Below are 17,174 nucleotides of genomic sequence, written 5' to 3'. Positions count from 1 at the left end.
TTGGTATTGGCTAATGGATAGAAGTGTTGGAGCCTCTGTCTGGTATTTATTGCCATCTGTGTCCCTATTTGGGAAGATTTCCCATCACATCTGGACAGGAAATCTCTTCCAATGGGGACACAGACAAAAAAATGTATTTATAAGTAGAGAGTGGAAGTGTTAACCCTTTCACGCCTGCCCCGGCATCCCTTTAAACAGTTCTGAACACCCAGGGGACGTGATGGATCGATGAACTTATGACCACTGTCACAGTGGTCACACGATCTAAAGCTGGTCCCGTTGGCTACCGATCTTTAGCGCCGACTGAGATACGTCTTTTGACAGCTCGGTCTCTGTGCTGGGAGCGCGCAGTGTGCATGCTTTTATCACACAAACTTCGGCTGTCCAGTGACACATGTGGTGGCAAAAGGGAAGGTTCAACACCCACACACCACACATATGTGTCACTGGGCGGCTGATGCTTATGTGATGAGAGCACACGCATTGTGCACTCCTAGAGATCGAGCTGTCAAACACCACTCTTGGTCGGTGCTAAAAGATCAGTAGCCAGCGGGACCAGCTTCAGATCCTGTGACAATGCTCATATGATCGTCGATCCTTCCAGTCCCGTGTTAGGTGGTGAAAAAGGTTTCAATTTTACGATTATGTTTGTGTCTTCTATACAACTGTACCCCCAGCATCTTGTACAGGTGACACTGGAACAGGAAGTAAGGGAAATCTCCCCAGAGGGGTCACAGACCAGAATAAAATTCTGCGCAACAAAAGAACTCTCCTTCACTATTAAGAATGTGTGCTCTGCTAAAAAAACTAGGACTATGGGGTTGATTTACTGGGCACCTTGCAAGTGTGGTTGCCTCAGAGCTTAGTAAATGAGAAGAATCTTCGCCGACTTCCATCATCCAATCATGTGCACGGAAATGAATGAATGAATTAATTTTATTTTTATTTTCCTTGCTTGTGATTGGGTATTCTTTGCAAAGTGAAGCTTTACCTCATTCACTAAGCTCTGGATCAACAGCACAGCCTATTTGCCTTTTAGTAAATCAACCCCGAAGTAATATGCGATGGGAAATGTTACAGACTTTATTGGGGTAACGACATATATCCCCGTGAGCAACAATGTAACAACACAGCACACAAATCTACGATTACAAATATTTAAAAATCACAACCAAACCTAATCCAATCACCATAAGAATAGGCTCAATAAAATCAGCTGCGGGGAAACTCGGTGCCAGTCCTGAGCTGGACTGACCTGGGTCACTGTACATCGAACGTCCTCATTATCATACCATAGGACTACAGGGCAAAGTACTGCGTGCAATAACAATAAAACGAACACGACGTTGATAAACTCTCCCCCACCGTATGGAGGGATGGGATTTTTCTGCACATGGGTTCTGGAGGACAGAGGAGCATACGCTTTAGGGGAGTGCTGTGGGGGAGGTAGCATGAAAGTCTAATTATCCTTTAATTAAGGACGTATTGATCTTCTTCTAGATTCGTCCCGTGTTCATATTACTACACAGAGCTTGTTATTGAGTAGCTGCTAGCATAGCAACCATCAACAACAGGCGGCTATTGTGCAGCCAATGTGTGTTCTGACATAAGGAGCACACTGGCAACAGTGACAGTTATCACCAAGGCATGCCTTGATTGTAAATGTATTAAAGAACCGTTCTAACAGTGGGGGGGGATTTACTAAAATGTCAGAATCCGGTGCAGCTGTGCATGGCAGCCAATCCGCTTCTAAGGTTTCTAAGGCTGGCCGTACATGGGTCAGTTTTTTTAATGATTTTTCATTCGCAAATCGGACCTAAGAAAAATTGGCCGATTTTCGCTCTGTTAGTGGGACAATGGCATTGGCTGATTTTTGTAGTTCCTCCTCATTTCGTTTATCGGGCATGCTGGAAAATTGACCGATTTTCCAAATCATTGGTGGCACCATCGGATTATTTATTTATTTACATTCATACATACACGTACCAGGGACAATTTAGACAGGAGCCAATTAACCTACCAGCATGTCTTTGGAGTGTTGGAGGAAACCGGAGTACCCGGAGGAAACCCACGCAGACACAGGGAGAACATGCAAACTCCAGGCAGGTGGTGCCGTCGACTAGATCAACCCTAGCACTGGCAGGCGGAAGTGTTAACCATTTAGCCACTGTGCTACCCACACAGAACAAATGATATGGGCAGCACAATGGCTAAATGGTTAGCACTTTCGCCTGGCAGTACTGGGGTCGTTGGTTTGAATCCCAGCCACGGCACCACCTACCTGTGCCTGCGTCGGTTTCCCCCGGGTGCTCCGGTTTCCTCCCACACTCCAAAGACATGCTGGTAGGTGAATTGGCTCCTGTCTACATTGTCCCTAGTATGTGTATGTATGAATGTGAGTTAGGGACCTTAGATTGTACGCCCCTTGAGGGTTAGGGACTGATGTGAATGTACAATATATATGTAAAGTGCTGCATACATTGATGGCGCTATATAAGTACCTGAAATAAATAAATGTTTTCAATGAGAAAAATTGTTCGGAATTCGACCCACGTATGGCCTGCTAAACTTCAGCTTGTTCAATTAAGCTTTGGCAATAAAACCTGGAAGCTGATTGGCTCCCATGCGCAGCTGCACCAGTTTTAGTAAATCTCCCCCATTGTTTGTAGATTAATTTTAACCCCTTCCCGCCCAGCCCTAGCATCCCTTTAATTGGGTCAGACTTCCCGATCACGTGATCACTATGAACGGCTGTCACATGATTGGGAGCCCATTTGCTGTGACGGCTCGGCCACTGATAGGGGCACTCTCAGCACAGAAAGCTCCGCCATCCATGGGCCATTAAAGGCCGCCCTCTTAACCGCAGCACATATGTGTTATGTGGGTGGTAATCGGCTGCAACTCCCAAAATGATTTTTATTGCATAGTTACAAGTATGGGTATCTCATAACTGTGCCATCGCTGGGAACGCTGACAATTGCTGTGCCAGTTGTCACTACTATAGTGATCCCTGCAGTGGTGCCCACAGGGGGTGTCTTGCTCAGCATTGTCACCATTCGCAGAATGCTTTGTATTAGTTCAATGAATAATGAATAAGCCGCCTTCCCTGAATGGAGGAGGTGGGGAGGCGGGACAGTGATCCACTCTGCACTTGAATCACACAGGCAGTAGGGGAGGGGGCGGTAAAAACAGGTGGTCAATGTTGCTGGCATACATGTCTGTACAGATTGCTGTGGCGCAGTAACTTTTTTGCAGAATGGCACGCCGTCACCAACAAATGCAACCCATTCAAGTGAACAAGACTCTGATGCATGTGGTGTGGCGGGCTTTCCCCATAAAAAGCAAGGTATCCAGGGGATGACTTATTGCATCCAAGCCATCTGTCAACCGACTGTAAAACTCGATCCACCACAGATTGCTTTTCAGAGCTGTCCCCCCCCATATCACAGATTTATTACTGGCGATCCTGCCAGTAATTCTGTTTTATTTTTACCTTCCGTTGACAGGCCAAGCTGACCAGCAAAATTGCCAGTTAGTTTTGAGACAAACTATGTAAAGTATACCTAAACCTAAAAGCAAAAACTCACCATTCATGAAATGTGGTGGCTGCATTCATTTTTTTTTTAACCTTTATTTTCACCTGATGATCCTGCCAGTAAGTTTGTTATTTTTCAGTATTCTTTAACAGACCAAACTGTTCAGCAAAAGTGGCAGTTAGAAGGTTGAGATAATGCATTGCGAACTGACAGGGGTGCTTACAGTGGTCAGCTTTGATTTATTTATGTGAAACCTTTATCCCAAAAGGAAAAATATGTTTCTGAAATGTGTTCGCTGGAGTTTAATTTGTTAGTGACTTATGTAAAATGCATTAAAATCTACTAGTCCATCTAACACTACCCTCCCCACAGGGTGGCAATGCTGCTGCACAAGGGGGGTTATGTTGCTCCTCCCATAGATACAGTGGAGGAGTAAGCATGGCCACCCTAACACAGGAACACCAGGTGAAAATGGAGAAAAAAAATATCTAAAAAAGAAAACTAATGCAGCCACCACATCTAAGGGCTGGTGAGCTGCAATATATAATACATTCTCATTCTTGGATTTAGATAAGCTTTGTGACACATCAAGTTCAACTTGCAATAGTTCTGGTTGTTGAAACAGCAGAGGAAGCGAAATAGAATGAACAAATAGGTCCCTGTTGTGCCAGCTCTGGAGTAAAAGTACCCTTTAATTAGCAGAGACTAACAACTACGGGCTGAGTTCAGATATCAGTATTGAGAGCCTACCGCCACAGGGAGTAATACTGAGAGCCTACAACTGCAGGAAGTAATATTGAGAGCCTACAGCCGCAGGGAGTAATATGGAGAGCCTACAGCCGCAGGGAGTAATAGTGAGAGCCTACAACTGCAGGGAGTAATAGTGAGAGCCTACAACTGCAGGGAGTAATAGTGAGAGCCTACAACTGCAGGGAGTAATAGTGAGAGCCTACAACTGCAGGGAGTAATAGTGAGAGCCTACAACTGCAGGGAGTAATAGTGAGAGCCTACAACTGCAGGGAGTAATAGTGAGAGCCTACAACTGCAGGGAGTAATAGTGAGAGCCTACAACTGCAGGGAGTAATAGTGAGAGCCTACAACTGCAGGGAGTAATAGTGAGAGCCTACAACTGCAGGGAGTAATAGTGAGAGCCTACAACTGCAGGGAGTAATAGTGAGAGCCTACAACTGCAGGGAGTAATACTGAGAGCCTACAACTGCAGGGAGTAATAGTGAGAGCCTACAACTGCAGGGAGTAATAGTGAGAGCCTACAACTGCAGGGAGTAATACTGAGAGCCTACAACTGCAGGGAGTAATACTGAGAGCCTACAACTGCAGGGAGTAATACTGAGAGCCTACAACTGCAGGGAGTAATACTGAGAGCCTACAACTGCAGGGAGTAATACTGAGAGCCTACAACTGCAGGGAGTAATACTGAGAGCCTACAACTGCAGGGAGTAATACTGAGAGCCTACAACTGCAGGGAGTAATACTGAGAGCCTACAACTGCAGGGAGTAATACTGAGAGCCTACAACTGCAGGGAGTAATACTGAGAGCCTACAACTGCAGGGAGTAGTATTGAGAGCCTACAGCCGCAGGGAGTAATACTGAGAGCCTACAACTGCAGGGAGTAATACTGAGAGCCTACAACTGCAGGGAGTAATACTGAGAGCCTACAACTGCAGGGAGTAATATTGAGAGCCTACAACTGCAGGGAGTAATACTGAGAGCCTACAACTGCAGGGAGTAGTATTGAGAGCCTACAACTGCAGGAAGTAATATTGAGAGCCTACAGCCACAGGGAGTAATATGGAGAGCCTACATCCGCAGGGAGTAATATGGAGAGCCTACAGCTGCAGGGAGTAATATGGAGAGCCTACAGCCGCAGGGAATAATAATGAGAGCCTACAACTGCAAGGAGTAGTATGGAGAGCCTACAGCCGTAAAGCATAATATGGAGAGCCTACAGCCGCAGGGAGTAATATGGAGAGCCTACAGCCGCAGAGAGTAATATGGAGAGCCTACAATCACAGGGAGTAATATTGAGAGCCTACAGTCGCAGGGAGTAATATGGAGAGCCTACAACTGAAAGGAACAATATTGAAAGCCTACAGCCACAGGGAGTAATATGGAGAGCCTACATTCGCAGGGAGTAATATTGAGGTCCTACAGCCTCAGGGTGTAATATTGAGGTCCTACAGCCTCAGGGAGTGATATTGAGAGCCTACAGCCGCAGGGAGTGATATTGAGAGCCTACAGCCGCAGGGAGTGATATTGAGAGCCTACAGCCGCAGGGAGTGATATTGAGAGCCTACAGCCGCAGGGAGTGATATTGAGAGCCTACAGCCGCAGGGAGTGATATTGAGAGCCTACAGCCGCAGGGAGTGATATTGAGAGCCTACAGCCGCAGGGAGTGATATTGAGAGCCTACAGCCGCAGGGAGTGATATTGAGAGCCTACAGCCGCAGGGAGTGATATTGAGAGCCTACAGCCGCAGGGAGTGATATTGAGAGCCTACAGCCGCAGGGAGTGAGGAAAAACAGCGGTGTGCAAGTTCATTTTAAATTTCCAGCCTGAGCTTACAGAGCTGACCATCTCTACACCCCCATGTGACCGTGCTGGGCCAATCGCCATAAGTTCAACCATCTCTGAAGTGTGTGTGTGTGTGTGTGTGTGTGTGTGTGTGTGTGTGTGTGTGTGTGTGTGTGTGTGTGTGTGTGTGTGTGTGTGTGTGTGTGTGTGTGTGTGTGTGTGTGTGTGTGTGTGTGTGTGTGTGTGTGTGTGTGTGTGTGTGTGTGTGTGTGTGTGTGTTGCCTCCAGGAGAGTACCCATTGGTTTTCCACCATTTGATGCTACAGCCTCTTTTTTTTTTTTATAAAGTTGCAACCTTGTGACTTGTTATAATGTTGCAGTCTTTTCACTGGGGAAGAGGAAATGCTTCATCCTGCCTGCAGCAGACTGATGACATCATATGAGCCTAGGCAAAGTCACTGAGTGGAGCTCAAGGATGTTTTTCTTGTAATTACAAAAGGTGGAGCTTTTCTGAAAAATGATATTGTGACTCATCAGGAATGTGTTCATACAGACCTGTGCGGTTCATGAAAGGTCCACATTAACAGCCTTTCTTGGCCTCTGTAGGCAGCATTGCTAAGCGTTTGAGCTCCATTGGCGTAGAGAACACAGAGGAGAACCGCCGTTTCTACCGCCAGCTGCTCTTCACCGCTGACGACAGAGTCAACCCCTGCATTGGTGGCGTCATCCTCTTCCACGAGACTCTCTACCACAAGGCAGACAATGGCAACCAGTTCACCAAGGTCATCAAGGACAAAGGAGCCGTTGTAGGAATCAAGGTGAGCCAAGGGGAACTGTGGGTAGGTTGGCGCTGGATTTGTTTGGTCCAAGCATCGGCCGTCACTTAATGATTCTCTTTCTTTTCCCAGGTTGACAAAGGTGTTGTCCCTCTGGCTGGAACCAACGGAGAGACCACAACACAGGGTAAGAGAGATGCAGGTATAGACCAGGCCATTGGAATGAGTGCAGGTCCATGGAAATTGAGGGTTTATGCCCCAGGCCATAAAGAATTGACCGGCTCAATGCCTGCTCAGCCCACCTATCTCTTTTAATCTCTTCGTGACCCTTTAAGAGTTTCAGAAGCCAGGAGGCGGGCGGGGTTTTAGGGTCATGTGACCACCATGATTGGAAAAGGTCCCGATCGAAAGGGGAGATCAGGACCTTTTCCGTGAGTTGCGGACATATGTGCCGGTTGTGCGCTCTCAGCACATGTGTATTTTCTAATTGCACGCAAATATGCGACCGCTCGGCGTCAAGGCCCAGATGCCACATATTTGCGTGCGCTCAGCGTCAAGGCCCAGATGCCGAGAGGCCACATATTTGCGTGCGCTCGGCGTCAAGGCCCAGATCGGAGAGGCCACATATTTGCGTGCGCTCAGCGTCAAGGCCCAGATGCCGAGAGGCCACATATTTGCGTGCGCTCAGCGTCAAGGCCCAGATGTCGAGAGGCCACATATTTGCGTGCGCTCAGCGTCACGGGGTTAATACTTTATATATGGAGCAGGTTCATTTTTAATGTACTTCACATCGATGAAAAATGGAGCATTTCGGAAAAGGAGGAGACCCTCATTGCCAACCGATCGTTTGCTGTTTTAAAGGGTGGTAGACGAATGGGCGGATGTGTGTCTCTTACAAACCAATTGGAAACCAATCTAATGATCTGTGTTCCCTCCCCCTAGGTCTGGATGGCCTGTCTGAGCGCTGTGCCCAGTACAAGAAGGACGGCGCTGACTTCGCCAAGTGGCGTTGCGTGCTGAAGATCTCCGACCACACCCCCTCTCGTCTCGCCATCATTGAGAATGCCAACGTGCTTGCACGTTATGCCAGCATTTGCCAACAGGTAACGGACCGTTTGCCCCTCTCTTCCCCTCCCTCTTTTTTCTTTGAATTTTTTAAAGGGATCCTTCATTATTTTTTTTTTTTTTTTGGGTTTGCCACACAATGTCCAGAGGAAGGCTGGTCATACACCATACAATTTTCTTGAGATTTTTCCTTTAGGTTTACCTTCAACTGTGTAGTGCAAGGGCCTGCCTAACTGGATACAGCTGGAAGTGTTGTTTGGGTTTGACCTCCTATTATATGGTTTTTTGGTAAATCTAAAGCAAAAATCTCAAGAGAATTGTATAATGTATGGCCAGCCGAAGGCTCTCACGTCCCGTCATGTGTATGATTGCACAATGCTGGTTGTTGGTAGAGCCTGAGGACGATGTAGGCTCATTACAGCAATCAACCTTTCCTCACTGACCGCTTATGTAGAAATCCCTCCACTTCTGTATTATCGGAATTACAGCTGGAACAGGAAGTTGTGAGAAAGGACATTAAGGCTGGCCATACATGGGTCGAAAATCAACGATTTTTCTTCCGAAAATTGGACCTAAGAATAAATCGGCCGATTTTCGCTCTGTTAGTGGGTCAGTGGCACTGACCGATTTTCGTGGTTCCTCCCCTTTTTGGTTGGAAAATTTGTGAAAAACGACCGATTTTTCGACTCAATGACAGTCAAATCGTACGATCGTTTTTCCGAGAAGAATATGAGCCGTGACCTGCAAGGAACAGAAGTTTCGCCTGTTACATGGGGTGAACTTTATGACTTCGTCGGTCGATTTTCAAAATCAATGATGGCGCCATCGGATTACTGAGCAAATGATGTTTTCAATTTTCGGATGAAAAAGCGTTCGGAATTCAAACCGCGTATGGCCTGTATAAGTCAATGGTCACACTTTATTGCTACTTGTGAAGATTTTCAACGATTTTGTGTGATCCTAGATTGTCAGCTCCCAGGATCAGGGCCCTTCTATCCCTCTTGTATTGAACTGTATTGTTGCTGGATTGTCTCCCGTTATATTGTAAAGCGCTGAGCAAACTGTTGGCGCCATAAATCCTGTATAATAATAATATATAAATCCTGTATAATAATAATATAAATCCTGTATAATAATAATAATATAAATCCTGTATAATAATAACTTCCATTATTTATTACTCTGCCCCAAATTTCATCACCAATCTTGTCTCCAAATATCACCCAAACCATCCTCCCACGACCTCCTGCTCTCTAGCTCCCTTGTCTCCTCCTCCCATGCTCGTCTCCAGGACTTCTCCAGAGCCTCCCCCATCCTCTGGAACTCTCTACCCCAATTTATCAGACTATGACCTACTCTGCACACTTCTAGGTGATCTCTGAAAACCTCTCTCTTCAGAGAAGCCTATCCTGCCCTCAGCTAATAACCAAATCTTCTATTCCTTCTACCAGTCCATCCCCCACAGTTATTACCTTTAGTACCACCAGCCCCTCCCTCTTAGATTGTAAGCTCCCAGGATCAGGGCCCTCCTAACCCTCTTGTATTGAACTGTATCATTGCTGTATTGTCTCCCTTTAGTCCTCATGCACACGGGACGTTTTTACAGCGGCTGTTTTTGGCTTTTGACGGTTTTTCTTTCTACAGCCAGTAAACTCCCCGGCATGTTATCCTATGTGTCCATACACACACAGACTGGAATCAGCATTTTTTGGCTGGTAAAAAACCCCAGAACTAGTGGGCTTCTAGAGGAGTTTTGTAGCTGGATAACCACTCTACGCTGAAAAATGTGGCAAAGACAAGCCGGCGTTTTTGGACTTTTTTTGACCGAAAAAAAATTACTTGTGGTCAACAAAAAACTAAAACCGCTAAAAAAAAGCTAATGCAAAAAAATGTCACAAGCCAGAATTTTTGAACATTTTTTTGGTAAAAAGAAAACCCCTAAAAATGCTAAAAAAAGCTGAAAAACTCACTTTTTCAACGTGACTTTACACAGCTAACGTTACCAGCATTATCAAATCGCCCCGTGTGCGTGGAGCCTCATAGTATCGTGGAAATGCATGTTCCTGTTTCCTAGTTTGTGTGTTTGGTTGTTCTCCCCACCAATGTTTTCACACTCGGTGGATATCTTTTTTTTTTTTTTTTTTTTTTTTTTTTTAGCAAACTTTTTGTGTTTAAAAAAAAAAAAAAATGCTAAGAAACGCAAACGCAGAGAAATGCGGAAAAATGCAGCTAAACGCTAAAAAACACTGAAGAACTTGCATTTGTAATGCAACTTTACACAGCTATGGTTACCAGCGTTATTAAAACGCCCCCCAGTGTGCGTGGAGCCATATATTGTACAGCGCTGAGCAAACTGTTGGCGATATAAATCCTGTAAAATAATAATATTCTGTGTATGAAATCGCAACAAAAGCTGAAGAAAAAAGTAATTCGAAAACTACTTTTAGAAATCGTGCTGCAGCAAATCGCCAATGTTAATACGCTGACATTCACATTCATTAAATGCTATTTTAATTCCCAAATCGCAGCGGTATGACCGGGCATTAAATGTCTATGTATCCTGCGTATCCCGAGAAGGGTGTGAGGGCCTGTCCTAATGCTTCACAGGACTTAAAAAGTTGTTATTGATCTTTTTGTCTGACTTTTGATCTTTTGTGTCTCTGCAGAACGGTATTGTCCCCATTGTGGAGCCTGAGGTTCTACCTGATGGCGACCATGATCTGAGGAGGTGCCAGTACGTCACCGAGAAGGTACAAATGGGGATTCAAAATGGGCTTGCCTTTTGCTGTCCCAGGGCTGAAGTGTGAGAGGAAGAAGCAGCATAGAAAGTCTGAGTTCAGCTGCTGTTATGAGGACAGGAAAAGGACAGAGAGATAATCTCATCACCATGCTGCTTCTCCTTTCACTGTCCAATCACAGGCAGGGGGGCAGGAGTAAGTTGAATAATGCTGGCCATCAGACTGAGGGCATCTAGTGGTAGAAAAGAAGTACTGCAGCGCAGAGTTTTGAATGTAGAGTGAATGTTGCAGCAAATGATGCTTTTTATTTCATCTTTTATTGTGTTATGTTTGGCTGGACATCAACTGATCATTAATTACTTTAAGAATGAACAAATATTCTTGTTTGAACGGATGGGAGCATTTAGTAATCATAGAAGGCAAAGTTCATGTTTCACACCATGCTTTGTTACATCCATGTTTAGGGTGTAACATGAAGTATAATTACACACGGCATAGACAGGGCTTGGATGTCCCCCTCCCCTAGTATATAGGGCAAGTTCAGATGTCACCACCCCCCATCCCTATATAGACCAGACCTCAGATGCCCCCCCCCCCATCCCTATATAGACCAGAGCTCAGATGACCCCCCTTCCCTTTATAGGACAGCGCTTACATGCCCCCCTTCTGCGATTTTGGAGACAGGGCTTAAATGTCCCCTTCCCCTAGTATATAGGGCACATTCAGATGCCCCTCCCCCCTTTCCCTATATAGGCCAGCACAGAGATGCCCCCATTTGCTATATAGGCCAGAACTTAGATGCCCCCCTTCCCTCTATAGGCCAGAAATTAGATGCCCCCTTCTCTATATAGGCCAGAAATTAGATGCTCCCCTTCCCTATATAGGCCAGAAATTGGATGCCCCCCTTCCCTATATATAGGGCAATGGTCAGTTGTCCCCCTTCTCTATATAGGGAAATGGTCAGGTGCCTCCTTCCCTATATAGGTCATAACTTAGATGCTCCCCTTCCCTATATAGGGAAATGGTCAGGTGCCTCCTTCTCTATATAGGGCAATGGTTAGATGCCCCCCTTCCCTATCTAGGCCAGCGCTCAGATGCCCCCCCTCTCCCCTATGCACAAAACATGTCTGTTAGCTGATGTAGGATCTTCATAGGCTGAGTTGGCCATGTCCAGCCCCTGTGTGCCCAGCGGGCGATATACTGATGAGATACGTCTTCCGGCAGGTCCTGGCTGCTGTGTACAAGGCCCTCAGTGACCACCACGTCTACCTGGAGGGAACTTTGCTCAAACCCAACATGGTGACCCCCGGCCATGCCTGCACCAAGAAGTACACCCCTGAGGAGGTTGCCATCGCAACAGTCACCGCCCTGAGGCGCACCGTGCCACCCGCCGTCACCGGTAAGAGGGGATATGGGGTCCTCTTGGCAACGAAAGGGAAGGTACCGAGGAGGAAAGCCGTGACCTTCATGTTCTGGTGTTTGTTTGCCCCATACAGGTGTCACCTTCCTGTCCGGAGGTCAGAGTGAGGAGGAGGCCACCGTTCACCTGAATGCCATCAACAAGTGCCCCCTGCTGAAGCCCTGGGCCCTGACCTTCTCTTACGGCCGCGCCCTCCAGGCCTCCGCCCTTAAAGCGTGGAGCGGAAAGAAGGAGAACGTCAAGAACGCCCAAGAAGAATACACCAAGCGTGCACTGGTAGGTACCCCTAACGGCAGTGCTCTCCGCTGCCACTAGATGTCCTCGTTCCTTTTCCTTCCATACTGCCTTAAAGGGCCGGTGTCACAAAAATCAATGTATCTACAACAGGGAGCCGCCCTGCTTGCATTTTTTTTTTTTAACGGTAGAGTTCCACTTTAAGAAATGTTATTAGTTTGTCCACAATGTGACAACACCGATGTGTGGTTTCACTGCGGAACAAACAGCGTTGTCACTTTGTTAAAGGAAGTGGGGAAAACAACAGACGTGCTGGCAGGATCAACGGGTAATAATACTTGGTTAACCCCTTCCTGCCCAGTCCTGGCATCCCTTTAACTGGTCTATTATGCCCCAGTGGAGGTGGAAAGGTCTGCCTGTTCACATGTGTCACGGGACAATATCAATTTTTATTTTTTTATTAGGGTGTACCGGCCCTTTACAGCCCGAATGAACTTTTAAGTTTTAAAAACAGCTAAATACAATCCAGGTGCAAAGTTTTACAGTTTATTTTCTTTAGAAAGTAGCCACAGCCTGAGTAGAAGGCCTGCCCCCTGCCAGCATGCTGCAGTGAAGGACCCTTGCTATCTGTGTGGAAGCAGTGGTCTCTCTGCAGAGGTCTGACACACTCCTTGGCAAGTCTTCGTAGAGCTCTAGCTGTGCAATCTTCCAATCTTATCTTCTTTAGAAAGTAGCCCCAGCCTAAGTAGAAAAGCCTGTCCCCTGCCAGCACGCTGCAGACGAGAATCCTTGCTCTCCGTGTGGAAGCAGTGGTCTCTCTGCAGAGGTCTGACACACTCCCTGGTGAAGCTGAGCTCTAACTTTGCAGACTTCACATTGTATCTTCTTTAGAAAGTAGCCACAGCCGAGTAGAAAAGCCCGTCCCCTGCCAGCATGCTGCAGGGATGGACACTTGCTCTCTGTGTGGAAGCAGTGGTCTCTCTGCAAGGCCTGATGCACTCCCCAGGGAGGTAGAGCTCTAGCTCTGCAATCTTCCCATCTTATCTTCTTTAGAAAGTAGCCACAGCCTGATTAGAAAAGCCTGTCCCCTGTCAGCCTGCTGCAGTGAAGGACCCCTTCTCTCCTTTTGGAAGCAGTGGTCCCTCTGCAGAGGCCCAACACACTCATGGCAAATCAGAGCCTTTACAGAGCTATAGTATCTCTGCAATATTCACATCTTATCTTCTTTAGAAAGTAGCCCCAGCCTGAGTAGAAAAGCATGTCCCGTGCCAGCACACTGCAGTGAAGGACCCTTGCCCTCCAGGTGGAAGCAGTGGTCTCTCTGCAGAGGTCCAACGCACTCCTTGGTGGGTCAGAGCCCTTCCCATCTTATCTTCTTTAGAAAGTAGCCACAGCCTGAGTAGAAAAGCCTGTCCTCTGCCAGCAAGCTGCAGCGAAGGACCCCTTCTCTCCTCCTGGAAGCAGTGGTTTCTCTGCAGAGGCCCAACACACTCCTTGGCAAATCAGAGCCTTTACAGAGCTATAGTAACTTTGAGGTCTTCCCATCTTATCCTCTTTAGAAAGTAGCCCCAGCCTGAGTAGAAAAGCCTGTCCCCTGCCAGCACGCTGCATTGAAGGACCCATACTCTCTGTGTGGAAGCAGTGGTCTCTCTGCAGAGGTCTGATGCACTCCCCGGGGAGGTAGAGCTCTAGCTCTGCAATCTTACCATCTTATCTAGAAAGTAGCCCCAGCCTGAGTGGAAAAGCCTGTCCCCTGCCAGCACGCTGCAGTGAAGGACCCTTGCTCTCTGTGTGGAAGCAGTGGTCTCTCTGCAGAGGTCTGACACTCCCTGGTGAGTCCGCTCAGCTCTTCACAGCTCCTGTTTCCTGTAGACTGGAGAGCTCTGGTTCTGACTTAGCAGGGGAGGGGGGAGGAGTTTTGAACCCGCGCAGAGAGACCGCTGCTTCCTCCGGCTGTGACACCACGGCCCCCATGTACACTGCAGCAGTTTAGTAGGGAAGAACTTGTATACTTTTTTTGCTGATTTTATTCTTTTTGTCTTTTTCAGGCCAACAGCCTGGCGTGCCAAGGAAAGTACGTTTCCTCCGGTCAGGCTGGCGCAGCCGCAGGAGAGTCCCTCTTCGTCTCCAACCACGCCTACTAGAGTCCACCTCCCCCCTCCCCTTCTTCTCTGTGGTGGTGTCACTGAAAGCTGCTTGCGTCTGTGTAGTGTGAGGCCCCGCCTCTGCGGAGCGATAATTCACTTCCTGCTAGACCTGACCTGCAGAGCGTCACACGGTTAGCCTACCCCCCCCATTCCCCCCCCCCCCCCACCCCGTCTGGAGAGAGTGGCCCCACGGAGCCCGGCCTGCTCTGCTGACACCTGCAGGAGCTTGCAGAGGGTGTGGATGGTGAGCGCAGGGGAGTGGCCTGTCTGGGTGAGCGTGTGCTGCGACTTCTCCTGTCCCTGTCCTCGGCTCTGAGTCACGGATTATGTCACTGCTGACTACATCTCAATAAAGCAGATTGATGAACCACAATCCTGTGCTGGTGTGTCCAGATCTCTCTCCTCTCTACATTCACTACACTTCTACAGATTCTTGTCCTGGTGTCACTGGGACAGGAAGTGATGGGAAATCTGCCCAATGGGGACACTGAAAAAAAACACATTGATGCCTGGGCCTTCTTGTCCCTTGACAACTGCTGACCCATCCAGATTTCCTTTCCTGGTGTCACAGGGAAAGGAAGTGATGGGAAATCTACCCAATGGGGACACTGAACAAAAAAAAAACATTGATGTCTGCGCCTTCCTGCCCCTGTGACAACTGGTGTCCCATCCAGATTTCCTTTCCTGGTGTCACAGGGACAGGAAGTGATGGGAAATCTGCCCAATGGGGACACTGAAAAAAACACATTGATGCCTGGGCCTTCTTGTCCATGTGACAACTGCTGTCCCATCCAGATTTCCTTTCCTGGTGTCACAGGGACAGGAAGTGATGGGAAATCTACCCAATGGGGACACTGAAAAAAAAAACACATATTGATGTCTGCGCCTTCCTGCCCCTGTGACAACTGGTGTCCCATCCATATTTCCTTTCCTGGTGTCACAGGGACAGGAAGTGATGGGAAATCTGCCCAATGGGGACACTGAAAAAAACACATGTTGATGTCTGCACCTTCCTGTTCATGTGACAACTGCTCATCCATTCTAGTCCTGGTGTCACAGGGCAAGGAAGTGATGTGAAATCTTTCCAATGGGGACACAAAAAAAACACATGTTGATGCCTGTGCCTTCCTGTCTATGTGACAACTGATGTCCCACCCAGATTTCCTTTCCTGATGTCACAGGGACAGGAAGTGATGGGAGATCTCCCCAGTGGGGACACAGAAATTTTTTTTTTTTTTATGTCTGTACCTTTCTGCTCCGTGACAGCTGCTTTTCCATCCAGGTTCCTTGACTGGGTGTCACAGGGGCGAGAAGTGATGGGAAATCTCTCCAAAGGGGACACAAATGACACATTTTGCCTTCCTGTCCATGTGACAACTGCTCTCTCGTCCAGATTTCTTGTCTTGGTGTCACAGGGACAAGAAATGGAGGGAAATCTCTCCAATGGGAACAAAGACAAAAGACATTTTGGTGTCTGTGTTTTCTTGCCCTTGTGACAACCGCTCTCCATACAAGTTTCTTGTCCTGGTGTCACAGGGACAGGAAGTGATGGGAAATCTCTCCAATAGGGATACAGAAAAAACACATTTTGATGCCTGTGCCTTCCTGTTCTTGTGACAACTGCTCATTCATCCCAATCTTGGTGTCACAGGGACAGAAAGTGATGGGAAATATCTCCAATGGGGACACAAAAACACATTTTGATGTCTGTGCCTTCCTGTCCCTAAGATAACTGCTCATCCATCCTAGTCCTGGTGTCACAGGGACAGGAAGTGATGGAAAATCTCTCCAATGGGGACACAAATGAAACATTTTGCTTTCCTGTCCATGTGACAACTGCGCTCTCATCCAGATTTCTTGTCCTGGTGTTATAGGGAGAGGAAATGATGGGAAATCTCCCCAATGGAGACACAGACAAAACACATTTTGCTGTCTTTGTTTCCCTGCTCCTGTAATAACTGCTCCCCATGCATGTTTCTTGTCCTTGTGTCACAGGGACAGGAAGTGATTGGAAATCTCTCTGATAGAGACAGGAAAAAAAAAAAACACATTTTGATGTCTGTGCCTTTCTGCTCCTATGACAACTACTTTTCTATCCACGTTTCTTGTCCTGGTGTCACAGGGGCAAGAAGTGATGAGAAATCTCTCCAATCGGGACACAGACAAAAACGTGCCTTTCTGCTCCTATGACAACTACTTTTCCAAATAAGTTTCTTGTTCTGGTGTCACAGGAACAGGAAGTGAAGGAAAATCTCTCCAATGTGGACACAGACAAAAGCACATTTTGATTTCTGTATCTTTCTGTCCAAGTGACAACTCCCCATACATGTATCTTGTCCTGGTGTCACAGGAACAGGAAATGAAGGGAAATCTCTCTAATGGGGACACAGACAAAACAAATTTTGATGTCTGCGCCTTCCTGTCCCCGTGACAACTGTTCCCTGTACAAATTTCTTGTCCTGGTGTCACAGGGACAGGTAGTGATGGGAAATCTCGCCAATGGGGACACTGAAAAAAACACGTTGATGCCTGTGCCTTCCTATCCATGTGACAACTGCTGTCCCATCCAGATTTCCTTTCCTGCTGTCACAGGAACAGGAAGTGATGGGAAATCTCGCCAATGGGGACACTGAAAAAAACACGTTGATGCCTGTGCCTTCCTAACCATGTGACAACTGCTGTCCCATCCAGATTTCCTTTCCTGGTGTCACAGGGACAGGAAGTG

At 47.2% G+C, this 17,174-nt stretch overlaps 1 protein-coding gene across 1 annotated transcript in view; it reads left to right on the top strand.

Annotated features, from left to right (window-relative positions):
* Positions 1-14,822, top strand: part of LOC149427682 (fructose-bisphosphate aldolase A) — a 41,310-nt gene extending 26,488 nt beyond the window's left edge. Inside the window, exons 3-9 of the mRNA XM_089667776.1 lie at positions 6,676-6,887; positions 6,978-7,032; positions 7,788-7,948; positions 10,577-10,660; positions 11,873-12,047; positions 12,145-12,344; positions 14,351-14,822. Of these exons, the coding sequence (XP_089523902.1) occupies positions 6,676-6,887; positions 6,978-7,032; positions 7,788-7,948; positions 10,577-10,660; positions 11,873-12,047; positions 12,145-12,344; positions 14,351-14,446 (983 nt within the window). The 3' untranslated portion in view covers positions 14,447-14,822. The remainder of the gene's footprint in view (positions 1-6,675; positions 6,888-6,977; positions 7,033-7,787; positions 7,949-10,576; positions 10,661-11,872; positions 12,048-12,144; positions 12,345-14,350) is intronic.
* Positions 14,823-17,174: the final 2,352 nt, after the last annotated feature.

This window comes from Staurois parvus, unplaced genomic scaffold (assembly GCF_062004578.1).
Source record: "Staurois parvus isolate SC_StPar_1 unplaced genomic scaffold, SC_StPar_1.0 ptg003583l, whole genome shotgun sequence".
NCBI classification, from domain to species: Eukaryota; Metazoa; Chordata; class Amphibia; order Anura; family Ranidae; genus Staurois; species Staurois parvus.
Note: the sequence above shows the minus strand (reverse complement) of the source record. Positions and strands in the feature narration are given on the sequence as shown.